General features: G+C 39.9%; 1 protein-coding gene across 3 annotated transcripts in view; it reads right to left on the reverse strand.

Annotated features, from left to right (window-relative positions):
- Positions 1-21,530: 21,530 nt before the first annotated feature.
- LOC123996923 (neuroligin-1-like) overlaps positions 21,531-25,753 on the reverse strand; it is a 277,027-nt gene continuing 272,804 nt past the window's right edge. For all 3 annotated transcript variants that reach the window (XM_046300769.1, XM_046300767.1, XM_046300768.1), the window contains one exon: positions 21,531-25,366. In XM_046300769.1, coding sequence (XP_046156725.1) covers positions 24,550-25,366 — 817 coding nt within the window. In that variant the 3' untranslated portion in view covers positions 21,531-24,549. The remainder of the gene's footprint in view (positions 25,367-25,753) is intronic.

Genomic DNA, 25,753 nt, shown 5'->3' on the forward strand with positions numbered 1-25,753 from the left:
CCATTGCTCACGAAGACAAGAAGGAATACTTTATTGAAGCTATATGTTACAAACATCCTAATGATTGATTCTGTACTAAGTTTGAAATGTTTCTTTGACCGGTAATATCACTTTTGAAGTTTTTGTCCGATATAACGCTGACAAGAATTAGTGTTTGGATATGTATACCAAACGCGCTAACAAAAGAAGGTATTTGGACATAAATAACGGACATTTTCGAACAAAACAAACATTTATTGTGGACCTGGAATGCTTTCTAATGTAGATCATCAAAGGTAAGGGAATATTTATCATGTAATTTATTGTTTATGTTGATGCCATCTTTGCGGCTGTGGTGTTTTTACTTTTGAGCGCCGTCTCAGATTATTGCATGCGTTTCTTTTTCCGTAAAGATTTTTAAAAATCTGACACAGCAGTTGCATTAAGGAGAGGTATGTCTATAATTCCATGTGTATAACTTGTATTATCATCTACATTTATGATGAGTATTTCTGTTGAATGATGTGGCTATGCAAAATCACTTGATGTTATTGGAACTAAAGAATCTAACGCGCCAATGTAAACTCTGATTTTTTTATAAAAATATGAACTTTATCAAACAAAACATGCATGTATTGTGTAACATGAAGTCCTATGCGTGTCATCTGATGAAGATAATTCAAGGTTAGTGATTAATTTTATTTCTGGTTTTTGTGAATGCTATATTTTGCTCGAAAATGGCTGTGCTTATTGTGGTTTGGTGGAGACCTAACATAATCATTTGTAGTGCTTTCGCTGAAAAGCATATTTGAAATTTGACACTTTGGTGGGATTAACAATGAGAATGGCTTTTAAATGATATAAGACAAATGTATGTTTTAGGAATTGTAATTATGAGATTTCTGTGGTTTGAATTTGGCGCCCTCTATTTTCATTGGTAATTGTCATATCGATCCCGGTATCGGGATTGCAGCCAAATTAATAGAAAATGACTTAAGTAAAGGTCAAACAGTAAAATAGTACTTGAGTAAAAGTCTAGAAGTATTTTATTTTAAATATACTTTAGTATGAAAAGTAAAGGTATAAATTATTTAAAATTGCTTATATTAAGCAAACTAAAACTTTTTGTTTGTGCATAGCCCAGGGCACACTCCAACGCTCAGACATAATTTACAAACTAAGAATATATATTTAGTGAGTCCGCCAGATCAGAGGAAGTAAGAATGACCAGGGATGTTCTCTTAATACTGCCAGTGTGTGAATTGGACTTCTGGGTGTGTCACATTGTTCGTAATAATGATCGGACCAAGGCACAGCGTACTTTGAGTTCCACATACTTTTAATAAATAAAGTGAAACTTAAGCAAATACAAAACAAATAAAGAATAAACAAACCGTGACAATAATGCAGTGCGAACAGGCAACTAAACATAAACAATATCCCATAACCCACAGGTGGAAAAAATGCTACTTAAGTATGATCCCCAATTAGAGACAACGATAACCAGCTGCCTCTAATTGGGAATCATACAAATCACCAACATAGAAAACCTAGAACCCCACATAGAAAATATAAACTAGAACAACCCCTCAGTCACGCCCTGACCTCCACTACCATAGAAAATACAGGCTTTATACGGTCAGGACGTGGCAGGGTGTCATGGAAAATGTATGGATTAAAAAGTACATTATTTTCTTTAGGAATGTTGTGAAGTAAAAGTTGTCAAAAATATAAACAGTGAAGTAAAGTACAGATACCCCCAAAAAACAACTTACATAGTACTTTATGTATTTTTACTTAAGTACTTTACCCCACTGATTTTAAATACCTGTAGGCCATCTGTGATGTTTCATTTGATACATGGGGCTTCGCTTGGTGTTGAGGGAGGACAGGTGTTTCTCGGGCTCACAGTAGGCAGGTAGATCAAGATGCAGGAACTAGAGGCCTAGCTAAAAAATAAAAGAATAGATATAGCTAAAAAAGAAAAACATAAGATGGTAAAATAATAAAGTAATGCGTAACCAGACTATGTAGCCTAAGGACTCATTAAAAGTTTTGAGAAAATAAAAGCTGGGACGTAAAATTAGCTTAATTAGAGAGGTCATTAACAGTTCAAGCAAACACTTGTTCCTCAACCAAAAACTGCATCAAAGTTTGTCTGAATACTAGGTCAGGTGACATAACAGTTAGTGCTATACAGAATCATTGGGGTGTCCCTACCCTAAAGTATAACCCCTGCCCTTACTCATGTAAATTGTCAACATCAGAGTTGGGATGTCCCAATGATCAAACGTCAGATTTCTCCACCTTGCCAACATGGGGATTCGAACCAGAGACCTTTCGGTTACTGGACCAACACTGTTAACCACTCGGCTACCTGGGCTGACCCCAGGTCTGTAAGAAAAAATGTTTTGTTCATTAATCTATTGTGTGTTCAACATTTATTATTAATTTGTAAACCATTTCCTAATCACTAGTCGAGTATTTTTTGCAGTCTCTAATCTAATGTGAGAGATATTTATTGTTTATGAATACTTTATAAATGTCTTTAGTGACTAGTGTAATTTCTCACAAAAAGATGGGCATACCTTTGGTAGACATTCCTGCAATACCTGGTAAAACAATAAAAACACAAAACAGGATGTTTAAGGAAATATACACTACTGTTCAAAAGTTTGGGTTCGCTTATAAATGTCCTTGTTTTTGAAAGAAAAGCACATTTTATGTCCATTAAAATGACATCATATTGATCAGAAATACAGTGTAAACATTGGTAATGTTGTAAATGACCATTGTAAATGGAAATTGCTGATTTTTAATTGGATATCTACATAGGCATACAATGGCCCATTATCAGCAACCATCACTCCTGTGTTCCAATGGCACATTGTGTTAGCTAATCCAAGTTGATAATTTTAAAAGGCTAATTGATCATTAGAAAACACTTTTGCAATCATATTAGCACAACTGAAAACTTTGTCCTGATTAAAGAAGCAATATAACTATCCTTCTTTAGACTAGTTGAGTATCTGGAGTACCAGCATTTGTGGGTTTGAATACATGCTCAAAATGGCCAGAAACAAAGACCTTTCTTCTGAAACTCGTCAGTCAATTATTGTTCTGAGAAATTAAGGCTATTCCATTCGAGAAATTACCAATAAACTGAAGATCTCGTACAAAGCTGTGTACTACTCCATTCACAGAACAGTGCAAACTGGCACTAACCAGAATAGAAAGAGTGGGAGGCCCCGGTGCATAACTGAGCAAGAGGACAAATACATTAGAGTGCCTAGTTTGAGAAACAGATGCCTCACAAGTCTTCAACTGGCAGCTTCATTAAATAGTACCCACAAAACACCAGTCTCAACGTCAACAGTGAAGAGGCGACTCCGGGATTCTGGCCTTTTAGGCTGAGTTGCAAAGAAAAAGCCATATCTCAGACATGCCAATAAAAATAAAATATTAAGATGGGCAAAAGAGCACAGACATTGGACAGAGAAAGATTGGAAAAAAGTTTTATGGACAGACTAATCTAAGTTTGAGGTGTTTCGATCACAAAGAAGAACATTCGTGAGACATAGAAAAAATGAAAAGATGCTGAAGGAGTGCTTAACGCCATCTATCAAGCATGGTGGAGGCAATGTGAGGGTCTGGGGGCGCTTTGGTGGTGGTAAAGTGGGAGGGTAAAAGGGATCTTGAAGGAAGGCTATCACTCCATTTTGCAACGCCTTGCATACCCTGTGGACGGCACTTTATTGAGCCAATTTCCTCCTACAATGACCCAAAGCACAGCTCCAAATTATGCAGGAACTATTTAGGGAAGTAGCAGTCAGCTAGTATTCTGACTATAATGGAGTGGCCAGCACAGTCACTGGACCTCAACCCTATTGAGCTGTTGTGGGAGCAGCTTTACCTAAGAAGTGCCCATCAACCCAATCCAACTTGTGGGAGGTGCTTCAGGAAGCATGGGGTGAAATCTATTCAGATTACCTCAAACAATTGACAACTAGAATGCCAAAGATCTGCAAGGCTGTAATTGCTGCAAATGGAGAATTATTTGACGAAGCAAAGTTTGAAGGACCCAATTATTATTTCAATTAAATATCATTATTTATAACCTTGTCAACATCTTGACTATATTTCCTATTCATTTTGCAACTCACTTCATGTATGTTTTCATGGAAAACCAGGGCATTTCTAAGTGACCCCAACCTTTTTAACTATAGTGTATATGTGAATAACCTATTAACATTTATAGATGTGGGAGTAATGATTAATACATGGTTTGTTTATTTGCCTTATAGAGTGCCTTATAAATGGTGTATTATGGACCCTCAAAAAAGGGTTACTCATTTAGGTATAGCCTAATCTCTGCTAGGCCTAGGCTAGGTATCAAAAACATTATTTTCCCTCTACAGCTGTTTTAGGACAACTTCTTGCGATAACATGTTACTTATATTTGATCCTGTCTTTCCCACGTTGCACTGTCCACAATTTCTCCTGATAGCAAAAGGTCCTAAAATTGGTTTGAAATACCAACATTTGAAGCACTTTGAAACATCATCTAGTCTCCCATAATAAAAAACGATGTAGGGTTGATGGGTTGCATGGTTCTCTATAATGTACATTGATAATTTTCAGACTGATAATATTGTAGGGATTTCAAGATAGAGACACTGACCTTTAAGAGACAGATGACAAATCATGTTATGGTTATTTTCTTTGAAGTTGTGGAACTTTAGAGGGGACAACTCCTCATGGTCTGATCCTGTGGAAAGTGCCAGAGGTTTTGCTGTGGAATAAAACATAACAAAAGGTCATGATAGTCTTGGTACCTCTCAGACATTGGTCGAGTTGGAGATTTTAGTGTGGCGCGGTCTTAACAAGCAAGAGAAGTGTCTGCAGATCAGCACTTTACCACCCTGTGTCATTTCATCACTCAGGTCCTGCAGATCACAACACAATAAACGTGTCAACTTTCAAGAAATTACTGCACCCAAACTCATTTTCTCCCAGAGAGAGAAAGAGTCAGTGACATTGGATCTTTTATAAGACCAGAGGAGGTCAAAGCAACTTCCCACTGGGTTGGAATTAAGGTAGGCTGTGTGGTTGGTCTGATTTATGCACCCGTGGTGGACTCAAGAGCACGGTCAAATTGTGGGCTTTTGGTGGAAAATATTAGTGGATTAAAAATATTGTTTGTGATCAATTATGATTACATTTGCAACGTGACATATTAACTTTTCTACATGAAGGTCATTATTTCTTTATGATGCAGGCATTTATAATTTGATTAAATTTGATTACTTGACACAAAGGGTAAACACAAAAAACAGTCATACGTAGACTGATTCAACACAATGTATATATTGTACAATGCTTTCGATGACACAACAGAGAAAATACATTACTCTAACCAATGTGTCCCCCCTACCCATTCAGGTGGATGAATTCCAGAGAACAAGTAATGGCTTAACTGCTGAATTGCTGAAAAAAGGGGCATAAATCCTCTTAAAAACATTTAAAATGACATTGTAATTATCCAAATTAAAGCATGATGCAATGAACATCAATGGTACTGAGGGGAGGGGCTTTTATTAAAACATTCACTCAGACAGGACACCTCAATAAACCTCCTGCCACAGTACAAAATGAATCCTCTTTCATCATCGACTACATTCATTTCCCCCCACTCTGTCTTCAGGTGTTATCAATGGGAAGGGAGATCCAGAAACTTTCCGCCACAACTATTGACCTCGGTTTTTGTAAATGTGGACTGATGAGGTTGTAAGACAGGGTATCCTTGTTACATTTTCAAATGAAGGACTCTCACTAGACTCTCAGTTGACACAACAGTATGACTGGATACACTCCACCCTTAAATCTTCCTTTGGCTTTCTGTCAATATACTCTGTTCACTGTATAAAAAGCCAGAACCACCCTTGACCTAATGGATTGTCAGCAACGCTACATTTTATGTTGAACATGTACTGTTCCCAATCTTTCTATCATAGAATTTCACAAATAAACTCAAAGAACAGAGGTAGACGAGGGCATTACAAGGAGGGGCAGCAGGGGACGAGAAAGAGACTACACAGATTGTGACAAACTGTCTGAGATGCCTGAGATGCAGGTCGTCCATCTTCTGGTGCAGCCTGGAACACGTATAATGAGCTGTACAGTTAAGAGGACATTATGTCTGAGGGTGTCTGAGGAAACTGCCTAACTGTAAATAATTCCCCCATGCTCAGTCCTCTTGTCTCTGTATGACATGGAGAGAACTTATGGCTGCTTGGTTAAGTAAAGACATAGTTCCATGAACTTTTGAGTTGTTCTCATTACACCAAAGTAAGTCAGACAGAAAGACAGGCAGACAGGCACAGGTAGGCAGACAGACAGAGAATATGGTGTTAGATTTGAGCTGTTCAGTTAAAAAGACACAAGGTACATTCATGAATGTTGACACCTGACAACAACCAATAAAACAGTCAAATTTCTATATACAATTCCTTGCAGAAATATTCATCCCCCTTGGCATTTTTCCTGTTTTGTTGCATTACAACCTGTTTAATTTTTAATTTAACTAGACAAGTCAGTTAAGAACAAATTCTTATTTTCAATGACAGCCTAGGAACAGTGGGTTAACTGCCTGTTCAGGGACAGAACGGAATATTTGTATCTTGTCAGCTCAGGGATTTGAACTTGCAACCTTTCACTTACTAGTCCAATGCTCTAACCTCTAGGATACCTGCCTAGTGGTTTTTACAACCTGTAATTTAAATTGGTGAAGTGAAATGAAAAAAATAACTTGTTTCAAAAAAATGTAAAAAATGTAAAACGGAAAATTGGTGCGTGCATATCTCTTCACACCGTTTGCTACGAAGCCCCTAAATAAAATCTGGTGCAACCAATTACCTTAAGTCACATTATTAGTTAAATAAAGTCCACCTGTGTGCAATCTGTCACATGATCTGTCACATGACCTCAGTATATATACACCTGTTCTGAAAGGCCCCAGAGTCTGCAACACCTCTATGCAAGGGGCACCACCAAGCAAGCGGCACCATGAAGACCAAGGAGCTCTCCAAACAGGTCAGGGACAAAGTTGTGGAGAAGTACAGATCAGGGTTGGGTTATTAAAAGATATCAGAAACTTTGAACATCCCACGGAGCACCATTAAATCCATTATTAAAAAATTTAAAGAATATGGCACCACAACAAACCTGCCAAGAGAGGGCCACCCACCAAAACTCATGGACCAGGCAAGGAGGGCGTTAATCAGAGAGGCAACAAAGAGACCAAAGATAACCTTGAAGGAGCTGCAAAGCTCCACAGCGGAGATTGGAGTATCTGTCCATAGGACCACGTTAAGCCGTACACTCCACAGAGCTGGGCTTTACGGAAGGGTGTCTGGAAAAAAGCCATTGCTTATAGAAAAAAATAAGCAAACTCGTTTGGTGTGTAATGAACTTCGTCTGTTGTTTGAAGAGAGTCAGACCGAAATGCAGCGTGTAGGTTACTCATGACTTTTAATGAAGAAAATAGCGGTACATGAAATAACTGAAAATACGAAAACAACAAACGAGTGAAACTAATTACAGCCTATCTGGTGACTAACACAGAGACAGGTACAATCACCCACGAAATACAACGCGCACTCAGGCTGCCTAAATACGGTTCCCAATCCGAGACAACGAGAATCAGCTGACTCCAATTAGGAATCGCCTCAGGCAGCCAAGCCTAACTAGACACACCCCTAATAATACACACTCCCAATTAATACAAACCCCAATACGAAATACAACATATAAACCCATGTCACACCCTGGCCTACCCAAACATATAACAAAAACACAAGATACAATGACCAAGGCGTGACATGGTGTTTGCCAAAAGGCATGTGGGAAACTCTCCAAACATATGTAAGAAGGCACTCTGGTCAGATGAAACAAATATGTATATTTCTGGCCATCAAGGAAAACGCTATGTCTGGCGCAAACCCAACACCTCTCATGACCCCGAGAACACCATCCCCTGGTGGTGGCAGCATCATGCTGTGGGAATGTTTTTCATCAGCAGGGACTGAGAAACTGGTCAGAATTGAAGGAATGATGGATGGCTGTTTCAGTCTTCCAGAGATTTGAGACTGGGATGGAGGTTCACCTTCCAGCAGGACAGTGACCCTAAGCATACTGCTAAAGCAACATTAAGTGAAACATTTAAAAGTCTCAGAATGGCCTAGTCAAAGCCCAGATCTCAATCCAATTGAGAATCTGTGGTATAACAAAAGATTGCTGTACACCAGAGGAACCTATCCAACTTAAAGGAGCTGGAGCAGTTTTGCCTTGAAGAATGAGCAAAAATCCCAGTGGCTAGAGGTGCCAAGCTTATAGACACATACCCCAATAGACTTGCAGCTGTAATTGCTGCAAAAGGTGGCTCTACAAATTATTGACTTTGGGGGGTTGAATAGTTATGCTAGCATGGTAGAGGGCCATTGCACTTGTAATGTTACCCCACATTACCCTACTGTAGATTAAAAGAGGTGCAGATTGCCTTGAAAATAACAAGTTATTGACCATAGGTCTTTCGACCAATCAGATCATATCTGAAAAAGAGCTGATGTGAAAAGATCTGATATGATTGGTCAAAAGACCAATTAGTGGAAAAAAACATCAGAATTGGGCTGCCTGTCTAAATGGTTGAGTCAACCCTTGCATCACTACCACCTATCACTATGTCTCTTGGAACCTGGCTTACAAACACTAGCCCACTCTAAGAAAAGCCACTGGAACTGATGTTAACAGTAAGTAGGCCTAGTATTGACTATTTTATGCCTTTCGTTTTCAATGCCTAAATCCTGATGAAAGCTGTAACAGCACTTGCCATGCCACATATAATCCTCAGTGATGACCTATTTGTAGCACCTGTCTGGTTTTGGATGGGTGAAGGATGGGGAAACATGTCATTGCAATTCCATGGATATGCAGTGGTCAAGTTCAAACATGATTGTCCGTGACAGATGAGAGGTTGTCTTTTATGACAACAAGCATTGTGGACTAACAATTAAAACCAGCTTCTATTCTATATATCTGTAGGCTATCTGTGATGTTTACTTTAATACCAGGGGCTTCGCTTGTTGAGGGGGAGGTTCAGGAGCCCCGGACGTAAAAAGTAAGAAGGTAGATCAGGACGCTGGAACTAGAGTAAGCCTAAAGCTAAATTTTAAAAAATGAAAAATGAAAACAAACCTGATATAAGATGGCATAATAATAAAGTAATGCATAACCGGACTATAAAGGCTTACTAGGATTCATAAAATAAATGGCTTAATCAGAGAGGATGTGAACAGTTCAAACAAACATTTGTCCTTCAACCGGAAATTGCATCACATGTTGTGTCTGAATGCTGGGTCAGGTGACTTTTATTTTAAGGGTCCATAATACACCATTTATAAATTGTCTGTGTTAATCATCACTCCCACATTTTTAAACCATTTACCAATAATTAGTCAAGTATTTTACAGTCTCTAATCCAAAGTGAGTGCTATTTATACCTCTGAATTTGTTTCAATTACTTGTGTAATTTATCACAAAAACATTGGTAAACATTCCTGCAGTACATGGTCAAATAATAAGCACACAACACAGATGTGTTTAAGGAAATATACAGGTGTGAATAACCTACTAACATTTACAAATGTGGGAGTGATGACAAATAAATGGCAAGCAAACTGTTTGTAAATACCTTATAAATGGTTTATTATGGACCTTTAAAAATAACAGCCAGGTCACCTGTGATATACAAGTCAGTATTCGACATCCATCCATGTCTGAGGAACTCGGGAGATGACGTCGAAACCGGCCACTAAGGGCAACAGTGTTATGTTCAAGTAGGTTTTGGTGTTGGGTGTTGGGAATAGTGGATGGGCGAAAGTATCTGCCTCTGACTACAAAGGTTGCAAGTTTGAATCCAGTGATAGGAAGTTGTTTTTGATATTTTGATATTTGATATTTTTTATGTTTTAAGCCTATCCCAAAACTTAACCCTTACCTTAAACATTTGGAGGTAATGCCTAACCTTAAGAATTTGAAGATAATGCATGAACTTCACCTTAAACACTTAGAAATTTGACGTTTGGAACCACTTCGAAATCTGACATTTGTGAAATATTGATGAACATTACGGTTGAAGTCAGAGGTTTACATACACTTAGGTTGGAGACATTAAAACTCATTTTTCAACCACTCCACAAATGTCTTGTTAACAAACTACAGTTTTTGCAAGTTGGTTAGGACATCTACTTTGTGCATGACACAAGTAATTTTTTCCAACAACTGTTTCCAGACAGATTATTTCACTTATAATTCACTGTATCACAATTCCAATTGGTCAGAAGTTTGCATACACACAGTTGACTGTGCCTTTAAACAGCTTGGAAAATTCCCGAAAATGATTTCATGACATTAGAAGCTTCTGATATGCAAATGTACCTAATTTGAGTCAATTGGAGGTGTACCTGTGGGTGTATTTCAAGGCCTACCTTTAAACTCAGTGCCTCTTTGCTTGACATCATGGGAAAATCAAAAGAAATCACAAAAATTGTAGACCTCCACAAGTCTGGTTCATCCTTGGGAGCAATTTCCAAATGCCTGAAGGTACCACGTTCATCTGTACAAACAGTAGTGGGACCACACAGCCGTCATACCGCTCATGAAGAAGATGCGTTCTAGTTCCTATTGATGAACGTACTTCGGTGCAAAAAGCGCAAATCAATCCCAGAACAACATCAAAGGACCCTGTGAAGATGCTGCAGGAAGCAGGTACAAAAGTATCTATATCCACAGTAAAACTAGTCCTATATCGACATAACCTGAAAGGCCACTCAGCAAGGAAGAAGCTACTACTCCAAACCATAAAAAAGCCAGACTATGGTTTGCAACTGCACATGGGGACAAAGATCATACTTTTTGGAGAAATGTCCTCTGGTCTGAAGAAAAAAAAATAGAACTGTTTGGCCATAATGACCATCGTTATGTTTGGAGGAAAAGGGGGAGGCTTGCAAGCCAAAGCACACCATCCCAACCGTGAAGCACGGGGGTGGCAGCCTCATGTTGTGGGGGTGCTTTGCTGCAGGAGGGACTGGTGCACTTCACAAAATAGATAGCATCGTGAGGAAGAAAAATGATGTGGATATATTGAAGCAACAACTCAAGAGATCAGTCAGTTGGTCACAAATGGGTCTTCCAAATGGACAATGACCCCAAGCATACTTCGAAAGTTGTGGAAAATGGTTTAAGGACTACAAAGTCAAGGTATTGGAGTGGCTGTCACAAAACCCTGACCTCAATCCCATAGAAAATTTGTGGGCAGAACTGAAAATATTTGTGCGAGCAAGGAGGCCTACAAACCTGACTGTTACACCAGCTCTGTCAGGAGGAATGGGCCAAAATTCACCCAACTTACTGTGGGAAGCTTGTGGATGACCTAAGTTAAATGATTTAAAGGCAATGCTACAAATACGAATTGAGTGTATGTTAACTTCTGACCCACTGGGAATGTGATGAAAGAAATAAGAAATAAAGCTTAAATAAATCATTCTACTATTATTCTGACATTTCACATTCTTAAAATAAAGTGGTGATACAAACTGATCTGAAACAAGGAATTTTTACTAGCATTAAATGTCAGGAATTGTGTAAAACCTGGTTTAAATCTATTTGGCTAAGGTGTATGTAAACTGTACATGAGACTGTGAGAATTGTTATTTTCCCTCTACAGCTGTTTTAGGCCTACTTCATGTTATAACATCTTACTTACATTTGATCCTGTCTTACCCAACTTGCACTGTCTGCAATTTCCCCTGATAGTCCTCCAGTCTAGCGTGTGCAGCGTGCACGTCTACCATGTGCTCACGGCAGAGCAAAAGGTCCTGAAATTGGATTGAAATGCCTACATTTGACAAGCTAGCCTAAGTTACTTATTATTTTATCTCCCACGATTAAAAAAATGTTGTAGGATTGCTGGTTCTTTAGCCCGTACTGTACATTGATGATTTTCAGACTGATAATATTGTAGGGATTTCAAGATAGAGACACTGACCTTTAAGAGACAGATGACAAATCATGTTATGGTTATTTTCTTTGAAGTTTTGGAACTTTAGGGGGGACAACTCCTCATGGTCTGATCCTGTGGAAAGTGCTGTGGAATAAAACACAGCAAGAGGTCTTGGTACCTCTCAGATAAGTGGTGAGGTCTTTATGAATAAATTAATCTAAATGTATATTTTTAATGAAAATATGTCAATCATTATTTGAATATGTTGGTAAGTCATTGTATAAAAGTGATATTGCCCTCGAAGCCGGTGCCAATATATCCTCCAAACACCGGCTTCCTGTGCATTATCACTTAATTGTACAAAAGCTGATGAATCTAACACTCTAAAAGTGTGAAAACATTTGATCCATATTATTTCCTGATAGTTGCTCGTTGAAAATGAAATCTACACAGGACCTTCTAGTCAGCAGGTTTGCATGAATGGGACTTTCAGCTTTCCATGGTGACTTCACCATGCAGTATCCTAATTGGTTAATATACCAATAACTAAGAGGGTTCCAAACCTCTCTGCCAATAACAGCTAGTTTTTAGTTTCTAACTCCCCACTCAAACCACTCCCAGACAGTCCTAGCAACATTTTTTGGTTGAGCAATTTTTTCCCATTTTAATGATGTACATTTTCTCCCAGAGAGCGAAAGAGTGAGTGACATTGGATCTTTTATAAGACCAGAGGAGGTCAAAGCAACTTCCCGCTGGGTTGTAATTAAGGTAGGCTGTGTTGTTGGTCTGATTTATACACCCGTGGTGGACTCAAGATCAAGGTCTAATTTTGGGCTTGATGAAGGTGGATGGAAAATATTGATTGTGATAAATTCTGATTACGTTTGCAATGTGACATATACACTTTTCTACATGCAGGGCATTATTGCTTTATGATGCAGACGTTTATAATTGGATTACATTTGATTACTTGACACACAGGGTAGTTAACTCAAAAACACAATTGTCATGAATAACAGTCTTACCAATATACGTAGACTGATTCAACACAATGTATATATTGCACAATAGTTTAGTCCACACAGCAGAGAAAATACATTACTCTGCCAAAATATGATGTCACAGGGTTACATTCCTCTTAGAGAATCTCAATTGGCATGCCTATTGATTGGCATGCCTATTGATTGGCATGCCTATTGATTGGCATGCCTATTGATTGGCATGCCTATTGATTGGCATGCCTATTGATTGGCATGCCTATTGATTGGCATGCCTATTTTTTATAAAGGCTCAGCCCAGTCAAAACTGTTCGCTGCTCTGGCCCCCCAATGGTGGAACAAACTCCCTCACGACGCCAGGACAGCGGAGTCAATCACCACCTTCCGGAGACACCTGAAACCCCACCTCTTTAAGGAATACCTAGGATAGGATAAAGTAATCCTTCTCACCCCCCCCCCTTAAAAGATTTAGATGCACTATTGTAAAGTGGCTGTTCCACTGGATGTCATAAGGTGAATGCACCAATTTGTAAGTCGCTCTGGATAAGAGCGTCTGCTAAATGACTTAAATGTAAATGTAAATGTAATAAAGGGCATAAATTCTCATAAAAACATTTAAATTGACATTGTAATTGTCAAAATGAAAGCATGATGCAATGAACATAAATGGTGCTGAGGGGAGGGGCTATTACACTACGACATCATCAGCTTTAGCCCTGCCACAGATTTTTACCAAAGAGGCTGTTGACACATGATAGAAATATCAGAAGAAACAAAATCCCACATTTCAAATTTCCTGTCTGCAGCTCATGAGTAATTTTTCAGAGGCATAAAAAAAACATTCACTCAGACACGACACCTCAATAAATTTTCCGCCAAAGAACAAAATGAATCCTCTTTTATCATCCACTACATCCATGTCACCCCACTCTGTCTTCAGGTGTTATCAAACGGAGGGGAGATCTGGAAACTTTCATCCACAACTACAGTATTGGCCAAGGTTTCTGTAAAGGATGAAATCATTTTGTGGACTGAGGAAGTTGTAAGACAGGGTATCCTTGTTACATTTTCAAATGAAGGACTCTCACTAGACTCTCAGTTGGCACAATGGTATGACTGGATACACTCCACCCTTAGATTGCAGGCTCTTCCTTTGGCTTTCTGTCAATATACTATGTTCATTGTATAAGAAAACAAACCAGAATCACCCTTGCTGACCTAATAGGCTGTCAGCAATGTTACATTTTATGTTGAGCATGTACTGTACTTTTCTATCACAGCATTTCATAAATAAACTCGAGGAACAGAGGTAGAGAAGGGCTTTACAAGGAGGGGAAGCAGGGGATGAGAAAGACTACACAGATTGTAACAAAATGTCCGAGATGCCTGAGAAGTAGGCCGTCCATCTTCTGGTGCAGCCTGGAACACGTATACTGAGCTGTACAGCGAAGGGAACATTGTGTCTGAGGGTATCTGAGGATACTGCCTGACTTTAAATAATTCCCCCATGCTCAGTCCTCTTGTCTCTGTATGACATTCTCTCATGAAATGTTGAGCTGTTCTCATTACACCAGAGAAAGTCAGACAGAAAACAGACAGGCAGGCAGACAGACAGACCATATGGTGTTAGATTTGAGCTGTTCAGTTAAAAAGACACTGAAGTACATTCATGAATGTTGACACCTGACAATAAACAATTAAACACTCACATTTCTAGATATTTCAGAAGGACATTTTAAGAAGCTCTGATTGGACATTGTTAGCCAGGGAAAGCATGGTAAAGGGCCATTGCACCTGCTCCAGCAATGTTAATGCAGTATAATTAACAAACTTCTCCCTGTACACACACGTGTCTCAGGCATCTATTTAATCTGTATTGCTGACACGTTGCAGATTACGTGATAGAAATGTAAATTTCATTTCCGATTGAGTTGACATATGCAGTGTTTACCGTGATTGTGCTCTCCGCTAAACACGGGAACAATGCTTTTAAATTTCAATCACGATGTAACCCAGAATATTTGCGATACGGATTGAATAGAGACATTATTCTAAAAACGGAAAACATGTACTGGAGTACAGATATTGTGTCCAAAATTATTTAACTTTGTTTAACAACATGGAAATAGGTATACTGTGAGATACTGCATAAATAGAGCAATGCAGGTTGAACTGAATTGAGATCAAAGTCAAAGAAAGCTAATGTTCACAACTAAGTGTGGTATATGATTCCAGCAGGTGCCATATCAGGGTTGTAGTTGAATCACCAATATTGAAGTCCAGGTTTTCAAGACTCATGGAGATGTTCAAGTTCAATTTCAAATTATGAGCAAATGTTTGATCAAGCATATGCATGTTCAGTTGTAGGGTAACGTGGGGTAAATAGCCCCCTCGGGGTAACTGCCACCCCCGACATAATTCTCACAGAAACCACTTTATGACACCAATGTTTCTTTCCCTTTCTGCAACGACTCTTGCTCAACTAAACTTTGTATCTGTCTCATCCAAAAAATGTAGGTCACTCTACCAAAACGATTCTGAGAAGTTAATCTAATATTTTTAAATGTATAAAAATTTATAGAACCCCCCCCGACCCCCACCCCCTCCATTGAGGCAACTTCTAGGCAATGGTACCTGATTTAGCATCTCCTCCAAATCATGTCCAAATCATCTACAACTTCATTGAGTTACGGTCTTTTTTATATACTTTAGGATGATTTGGACATGATTTGGCAAAAAAATGATTTAGCTGAACCTTGCATGAATATTACAAATGACATTTTGTTTCAATATTTCATTTATTTAATTAGAACAAGATACAGAGACTTCACTTTCATAAGAGTTAATTACTAAACATTTTCAAAATAAAATGTATAAAACACAATCTTCAGGGGCCAATGTACCCCCCTTTTTTTGTCATTAAGTAACCACTTATTTCCCTTCATAGTTTGTTTGCCTAAGCATGACCATCATCCACATACCACATTTTTACCAAACTTTTTTCAGCAATTGGACATTGTCTTAGTTACCCCATATTAACCTACTGTAGATTAAAAGAGGTGCAGGTATCTGCCTTGAAAAGAACAAGTTCTTGACTTTAGAGAGGCAGCCCAATTCTGGTATTTTTTTCACTTCACCAGATCAGCTTCGAAAAAGATCTGATATGAAAAAATCTTATATGATTGCTTACCTAACCTTACAAGAAGTCCCGCTATGCCCTGCAACGAAGCATCAAACAGGCAAAGCGTCAATACAGGGCTAAGATTGAATCATACTACACCGGCTCCGACACTCGTCGGATGTGGCAGGGCTTGTAAACTATTACAGACAACAAAGGGAAGCACAGCCGCGAGCTGTCCAGTGACACGAGCCTACCAGACGAGCTAAATCACTTCTATGCTTGCTTCGAGGCAAGCAACACTGAGGCATGCATGAGAGCATCAGCTGTCCCGGATGACTGTGTGATCACGCTCTCTGTAGCCGACGTGAGTAAGACCTTTAAACAGGTCAACATACATAAGGATGCGGGGCCAGACAGATTACCAGGACATGTGCTCCGGGCATGTGCTGACCAACTGGCAGGTGTCTTCACTGACATTTTCAACATGTCCCTGATTGAGTCTGTAATACCAACATGCTTCAAGCAGACCACCATAGTCCCTGTGCCCAAGAACACAAAGGCAACCTGCCTAAATGACTACAGACCCGTAGCACTCACGTCCGTAGCCATGAAGTGCTTTGAAAGGCTGGTAATGGTTCACATCAACACCATTATCACAGAAACCCTAGACCCACTCCAATTTGCATACCGCCCAAACAGATCCACAGATGATGCAATCTCTATTGCACTCCACACTGCCCTTTCCCACCCAGACAAAAGGAACACCTATGTGAGAATGCTATTCATTGAATACAGCTCAGCTTTCAACACCATAGTACCCTCAAAACTCATCACTAAGTTATGGAACCTGGGACTAAACACCTCTCTCTGCAACTGGATCCTGGACTTCCTGACGGGCCAACCCCAGGTGGTGAGGGTAGGTAGCAACACATCTGCCACGCTGATCCTCAACATTGGAGCTCCCCAGGGGTGCGTGCTCAGTCCCCTCCTGTACTCCCTGTTCACCCACGACTGCATGGCCAGGCACGACTCCAACACCATCATTAAGTTTTCAGACGACACAACAGTGGTAGGTCTGATCACCGACAACGACGAGACAGCCTGTAGGGAGGAGGTCAGAGACCTGGCCGGGTGCCAGAATAACAACCTATCCCTCAACGTAACCAAGACTAAGATGATTGTGGACTACAGGAAAAGGAGCACCGAGCACGTCCCCATTCTCATCGATGGGGCTGTAGTGGAGCAGGTTGAGAGCTTCAAATTCCTTGGTGTCCACATCAACAACAAATTAGAATGGTCCAAACACACCAAGACAGTCGTGAAGAGGGCGTGACAAAGCCTATTCCCCTCAGGAAACTAAAAACATTTGGCATGGGTCCTGAGATCCTCAAAAGGTTCTACAGCTGCATCTTGATCAGTTGCATCACTGCCTGGTACGGCAATTGCTCGGCCTCCGACCGCAAGGCACTACAGAGGGTAGTGTGTACGGCCCAGTACATCACTGGGGCAAAGATGCCTGCCATCCAGGACCTCTATACCAGGCGGTGTCAGAGGAAGGCCCTAAAAATTGTCAAAGACCCCAGCCTCCCCAGTCATAGACTGTTCTCTCTACTACCGCATGGCAAGCGGTACCGGTGTGCCAAGTCTAGGACAAAAAGGTTTTTACCCCTTAGCCATAAGACTTGTGAACGGGTAACCAAATGGTTACCCAGACTATTTGCAACCCCTCTTTTATGCTGCTGCTACTCTCTGTTTATCTGCATAGTCACTTTAACTATACATTCATGTACATAGTACCTCAATTGGGCGGCAGGGTAGCCTAGTGGTTAGAGCGTTGGACTAGTAACCGGAAGGTTGCAAGTTCAAACCCTCGAGCTAACAAGGTACAAATCTGTCGTTCTGCCCCTGAACAGGCAGTTAACCCACTGTTCCCAGGCCGTCATTGAAAATAAGTATTTGTTCTTAACTGACTTGCCTAGTTTAAATTTTTTTTTTTTTTTAAATTGGCCTGACAAACCAGTGCTCCCGCATATTGGCTAACCGGGCTATCTGCATTGTGTCCCTCCACCCACCAACCACTCTTTTTATGCTACTGCTACTCTCTGTTCATCATATATGCATAGTCACTTTAACCATATTTACATGTACATACTACCTCAATAAGCCCGACTAACCGGTGTCTGTATATAGCCTTGCTACTCTTATTTTTAAATGTCTTTTTACTGTTGTTTTATTTCTTTACTTTACTTTACACACACCTTTTTTTGCACTATTGGTTAGAGCCTGTAAGTAAGCATTTCACTGAATACACCTGTTGAATTCGGCGCACATGACAAATAAACTTTGATTTGAGCTTGTAGGTCTTTGCATGTAGCACATTGTATGTAATACCATACACCAGATAATGCATACTACGGCTTTGTAATTTTTAGGCCCGGGCCGGGTGATATAGGGTATACCGGTATGGATTCACATACTGGTATGGAGTTTTACAATACAGTCTATAACAATATTTTGATATAGTGCTTAATAAATGAAAAGTTCTACAAATTGGACTATAACACTGTCAGTTTTGTCCTAGTTTGAGTTTAAAACAATCAGAATGAAGAAAGCCCATTAAAACCACTTAGAATGAATTTGTTGGCATCCTAGAATCAAGCATTACTCATAAAACATGTTCCAAAAAATAAAATACTGTCAAAAATGAAAAATATATGATGTAATATTTTGGCCTTATCGCACAGCCTTAGTAATATTTGACCTCAACTATTTCAGTGTAAGATTCCGTAAGTAAAAAATAGGAAGACTCACAGAACACAGGAGGACAACAGTCTGAACAAGTTAAAAAATAAGATACTACTTATTTATGATATGAAAGCCATGGATCTTCACACGCAAACTTAAGTCACTGAAGACAAACAGATGCCTTACATTATAAATAAAATGGGTTTGGAGGCAGGAGGCTGTTAACTTTATTTTGAAGTTTCCAAAGAGAACCAACCACCAATAATGCAAAGTACATTGTCTATTGACAGAGTCAGTTGCACAGGGTCACATAGAAGTGTATGTTTAATGGTAGTGACTCCCTTGTACTCGAAAAAGGGGGGCATCATGATTGAAGTGTAGCTGATTTGCTGTTGAACCTCCATTTGTAACCAACAATTCAAACTTAAATGTGACACAAACTATTTCCCCACAGTCATTCAAATCTGGAACATACATACGGGTTGGTATAGTTCAACTCTTCGGTATGGTTTTCCCAACTCTCAGAGCATATTGCATTGCACTTTTTACAGGGTTCAATCTATTCAATCTATTTCACAAAATATGCTACTGTGCTATAGGTAGTACAATGTTCTGCAATGGTTTTATTTACAAAACATTGCTTAAGTACATAGGAATTATCTAATGTTATAAAAGGCTTGCAAGAAATGGCCCAGGGATGAGAAAGCAAATAGATCAAACAGTGCTGGTAAATGAAAGAATGGTTATCAGAGGCAATAGTGTTTGATGTTGCGAAATACTTCATAATGGGAAATGACAAACACTTATCAAACAGGATTTGAGCAGCTCTTTGACAGGAGCATCTGTGCCCTTGGTCAAAACCATGTGCGATAAACAACTCTCTGTTTGTTCCCCTCTCAGTCTCAAGGCAGATTCTCTTGCCTGCTAGCAAATGTCGAAGTCAGGCGGTGATATAATTAGTTATTAATCGCTGCCAACAAGTAGAAATGTCACCATTTCCAAAGTGGACGAGTCTCTAATTATTTCCTATTACCATGAAAGGAAAATGCCAAATATGTTTGTGATTTGTACAGATAAGAGGACAATATACCATTGACACCTCCATGACACAGCCCCAACAGACCACAGAAAGCACAGCAGTGAAAATCAATTTAATTACTCATCTTTCATATCTGTCACTTTAAAACAACAACTGAAACAGTCAAAACCTGCAAAAAAATAAACCATTAGACATTGTTGATTGCTTTAAAAGGCCAATTAGTACATAAAGAGCTAAAATTAGTGAAAGCATGCAAATACTACTATAGAATAAGACAGATTGTCCTCTATTCTGTTGAATCAGAAAAGAAAATGTACACAAAAATGTTTTCCTATGATCAGGAAGTGTGAGAGTGACATTATTTCAGGTCTCAAACAGGGGAAATGATATAACTGTCCAGATTGTTTTAGAATGACAAATGGCTTTATTACATCTTTACAGATCACCACTATAGGTTGTATATGGATGACATTGAAGGTCTTGTGTTTGGATTTGGCACCTTGTAAGATACCTTATAAAATGCAGCAGCTGAAATGATGGGATGCCATTATCACTTGTATTAGTAAGCTATAATAAAGCATTATTTACAGAAAAATTCACATAAATGCCACCCACTTGTCATTTACAAATGCAACAAACATAGGTGTGGTTGGTAGCTGCTTTGTCTAAATTTGTTTAACATTGGTATTCTGTAGTATATGATTTTCAGGTTCTTAATAAATACCAGACAGAGGTATTTTTTACTTCATTCAAAGCAAAGGAGTTGACAATGTCAGATAAAAACAATAAGGTATATCCTTTTTCTAAAGTATTTATAAAATGAAATACTTTGATATTGAAGCCTAACTAGCTGCATTTTATTTTTCCTCACACGCTGACTGAGAAAATGGAAGGGAGGACACCTCTACCGGCAATGACATTTGCTCCTCTTTCAGTGTTCAACAATCAAATTTGAAGTTCATAAAATGTACAACAAGTTAGGAGGAGTGACAGGTGTACAGGATCGATGGAAATACAGTATGCCGGAAAAGAATGGCACTGTCTAAAGCCTTTGTACTTTTTCCTAGCAGGTAGCAACTGAGAAACCTTCCCCTGATACTTTTTATATTACATTATGGTTTGAGGGGATGTTGTATCTGGGACTTCTGTTATTTGTAAAAGATGATACACGGTGTATACAAAACAAATTGTGACTCGCATTAGCTGAATGTCTGTGGTATAACCAATGTGAAAACAGTAAGGGTAGGTTTGGTGTGTACATTACCCTTCATATATATATATATATATATATATATAGAAAAGTAATGTGTTTTTCCATATTGTTGGTTGTATTCATTTGGTTACTTAAGCCATGTAAAAGTCCACTGTCTGAGATGTTGTTTTCAGTCTAGGTCTAGGACACATGAAGTCCTATACAGCAAAGGAACCCAACAGTGTGTGACAGACCGACAGACAAGTGAGTGACTACAGGCTTGTTTGAAGTACAGTTCAGTCAAGCATTCTTTAACTGTGAGTGTCTACTCTGCAATATAATCAAATCAGCCTATTGAACAAACATAACGGGGGAGAAAAGAGTTGCAGCAATGCTAATTCAGCTTATTAAAATCATTTATTGTGCTCCAGAAGAGTAATTACTATTTAACCAGAAAGAAAGACAAGTGACAAATAATCTACAATACAACTGCCATACCCACTCACATAGTGCCCTTTTCACAGACATTTTGAAAGAGCGATCACCCTTTGATAGATCTTCATAGATCTCAAAGATGTTGAGAAGCGTTTTATATAAAATGGCACTCGTTGCATTACATTCATTCACAATGCTTGACCCTCCTCTGTCCAGGACTGGGTAACACAGGTTAGGCATGAGCCACATGGTCACATTATAGCTTCAGGTACCCCCCCCTTCTTTCTCTTACCTTCTAGAAGTCCTGCATGAAAATTTGGAAAAGCTCTCCTTCACCACTGGCTCATACAATTTTAACACCACTCTGAGTGAGCATGATGGAGAGAGAGTACAGTGAGCAGCAACTATCCATATTAATACCTAATTGAAAATGGGGGGTGTACAGAGTGAGCTGTTATGGGAGGGAAGGAGGATGGGAGAGAAGAGTAGTACAGGTTGGCTCATTTCTAACTCTGTTTACAATCCAGGGAGAGGGAGGGGGGGCTGGCTTATGCGTGCTAAAGTAAGTGTTTCTTTAGCATTCTCCTCACCTGCTACCTCTCCAATATTACTTGATCATTTATCCATAGTGCAATTACATGTTTAATTCGCAATTACATGTTTAACTGTCATTTCTCCAGCCTTGTTAAGAGGTCACAGCACTGTAATACAGACTGGTGAAACTGCTTGGGTGTTAGTTTTGGGACACGTGAAGGTTTTGTTATAATTTATGTTCACCTCCCCCCAAAAAGCTACACCTTGTCTACAGCTCATTGTTTGGAAGTGTCTGTTTTTACTTTGAATGACTATAGAGCCCCAGTAAGTAAAGGAGGTGGAGCGAATGTCCAGGCTTTTATTACACAGGAAAATGGGAGTGATATAATGTTTCTTACTATTTTATGTCTTACTTATGAGTCTTCTCTTACTAATGTATTTGTCGTCTCCACTCTCTGCTTGAGTACAGTAGGCCTTTTGTCTGTTTAGAGAAAACTATTTTCCCCTCAGTGGCTTCCTCCTTTAAGCTATTCACTCTGGTTTTGTATTTGTATGACACATTATTACTCCACTTGCCTGCGCTAGCTGGTAGAGGGAAGTTGCACTCTAGCACTGCGAGGGCAGGAACACTAACTGGGGCTAGCTGGACAGTGATGGTAACATGCCGACAGGCATGTACAATGTGACACCAAGGCATGTGTAAACCATGCTAAAGAAAAAGGAGAACTAAAAGTCCAGAAACTCTGATATGATACAGTACAGCATCTTCAGTAGAAAATTTTAAAACAGAGGCAAATGGCATTTCACTCTGTGAGAGACGAGGGTGATAGCAAACTACTGCAGTGAGCAAGAATCTGACTGATCACTGTTCCCTGCCTGGGAGAGGTGTACCATGGGAGTTCCTGAATCTCTCTCGCTTTCTCTTTCTCTCTCTGTGTTGAGTTGCAGGGACGACAGGATGAGAGGAACCCCTAATCAACCATGTCAGCGGAGGGCCTCCTCGCTTCAATTACACATTTATACGCATTAATCTTTAAACAGCGCTACGGAACATACTCTATGAAAGGATAATAGGAGGAAAGAAAATCTATGCAGCCAAGAGGTTCTACTATTTCCTAGTCTTCACCTTCCCTTCTTCATAGCCCTGGGCACGCTTTGTGCTCAGGAATCATTCATACGAACCCCCCCCAAAAAAATCAACAGTGCAGGTAATTACTTTTCTACATTAAAGTGGTCTTGAACTAGTCAAGAGTGGTGATAAGAAACCCAATATGTATAATAGCAAAGAACATTGATCCAAACTAAAAGAGTACAATGAAAGGTCCCTCCATTGGGATCCCAAACAGCGAGTGATTCACCACTATCAAAAAGTTGTACCAACACAAATTGTACAAAACTATGTCCTTATACCCATGTTCATTCAAGCTATTGTGTATGTACTGTAGTTACCATAAGCCAACCCTCCCCTGCTGTCCCCAATTATGACCCATGACCTTCACCCATGTGACCATTCCCAAAGTCCTATGGATTTGTAAGCTAATCAGTAGTGTTCCTTCAAACCAATCCAATGGGGATGAAAAGTATTCTTAATTATGACTTAATCAGCAGAACAGCCATCAAGCAGATAAATTGTCATGCGCGTCGTGCTAAAAATATCCAGTATCCTTTGTCCTCCAGCTCTCGGTATAGACAGCACTTGTGTGATGAAGCTGTATCTGCCAGAAAGCCAGTGGATCCCCCTTTTTTTGTTCTGCTGGCAGATTTGCGGTATTGACGCCCAAGAAGGACTTAAACAGCATTGGTGCTTTGTGTACATATCTAGATATGTAAATAGGTTCTATACAATAAAACTGTTCCCCAAAAATAAATTGATGAAAAGAATCCAAGACATTTAAAAAATGTCTACATTGTGCATATTCTTTAAGAGTTTTCCCCCTCTCTCTAGATAGTTTTTGTCATATCTTACACTGCCTCTACTTGTAGAGTAACACATGCCTAAATTGGTTAAGCGGCATCTCATCTTGGCTCCAGAAAGAGTCATCTACAGTTTGATGCCTCAGGAAAACAATATGTTTTCTTTCATTTACAAAGCGGCCCTGCTACTCCTCTGAGGCTCCACTGAGGTTTCTCTCTTTTCCATGATAACAGGATCAAGCAATCGTATATAAAATTCCGAAGCCGATATCTATAGCTGGAAAAGTTGACCTTGTTTTGTTGCAATACCAGAAATAAAAATTATCCTTCTCTTTATTCCTTTTTTCATTTGAAATATTTTTGTACTTTTAATCATATCTTCTTTTATATAAAATGAAATTTTTCTCCAGTCCCAGCAACATTCCTATATTCCTTTCATATATTCACAGGAGTAGAAGTTATTCCACATCCGTTTGATTCAGGCTGGGTGTGAGCTCTGGCGTGTGCTGTGTGTGTCAGCGTCCGTCCGTCCGGCTATACCCTTGTGGTGGAGTGTGAGTGTGGGTGAGGCAGGGTGTTGTTCTGTCCACTACTGGGGAAGGTGTTGAAGTTGTGCAAGGACTGGCGGCCCTGCATGGTGTTGGGGATCATGGTGATCGTGTTTGGGGTCATGAGGGGGATGTCGTCAGGAGAGCGTCGCATGGCTAGCGTGTAGTCTGGCGGGCAGGCAGTTCTCAGAACCACCTTGTGTGGGTGCATGGCGTCACACTCGTGGTCCAGATCTGTGTGTTTCATCTGCAGGGACATGATCTCCTCCTCCTGCGTGTGCGCCAGGTCGTTGGTCGTGTTGCGCTGGGGGCTGCAGCGCCGGTGAACGTCGTGCCGCCGCTTGTCCTTCTTGTAGTAGAGCGCCGCAAAGGCCAGGATGTTGAGGAAGAGCAGCGAGGCGCCCACGGCAATGGTGACGCTCAGCTCTGTGGAGTAGTCCCTCTGGTCCACCAGGAAGGGCTGGTTCTGACTGTCCTGGGTCTCGGTGGGGAAGGGAGTGGGGTTAGGCCTCTTGGTGTTGACAGGGATCTTCTTTGGTGTCCTCGGGGTGACCTCTGGTGGGGGGACCTTGGTAGTGGTGGAGATGATCTGGGTGACCTCGTTCAGGCTGTGGAGGTGGGGCACCAGCTCCAGCCACAGGTTAACCTTGTTGGCTCGGTAGTGCTCCTTGACTCGGGGTTTCAGGCCAATGTGGAGGTACAACTGGTCCTTCTGGTTGTAGCGCGTCCACGCCACCTCCTCGAAGCGGTTAGGCTTGGTGTGGATGAACTTGGTATCCTGGGGGACTGGCTGGTTGGGGTCACTGCAAGAGAAAGGGGGAACTTAGTATGAGTAAAGCATCACTACACAGCATGAGGAATGGAAGCTACTTCCAGCAGAACGAGCACCATTGCCTGGGAATGGCATATAGAGCCATCATAAACTGGCTAAATGCAATGTGGAAGCATAAATTCCACATGTGCCCTGTGTTAAATGTTAATTTACTGTTATATACAGTACCAGACAAAAGTTTGGACACACCTACTTATTCAAGTGTGTTTCTTTATTTTGACTATTTTCTACATTGTAGAATTATAATGAAGACATCACTATGAAATAACACACATGGAATCATGTAGTAACCAAAAAAGTGTTAAACAAATCAAAATATATTTCATATTTGAGATTCTTAAAAGTATCCACCCTTTGC

The sequence above is a fragment of the Oncorhynchus gorbuscha genome, linkage group LG15 (genome assembly GCF_021184085.1).
Source record: "Oncorhynchus gorbuscha isolate QuinsamMale2020 ecotype Even-year linkage group LG15, OgorEven_v1.0, whole genome shotgun sequence".
Classification (NCBI taxonomy): Eukaryota; Metazoa; Chordata; class Actinopteri; order Salmoniformes; family Salmonidae; genus Oncorhynchus; species Oncorhynchus gorbuscha.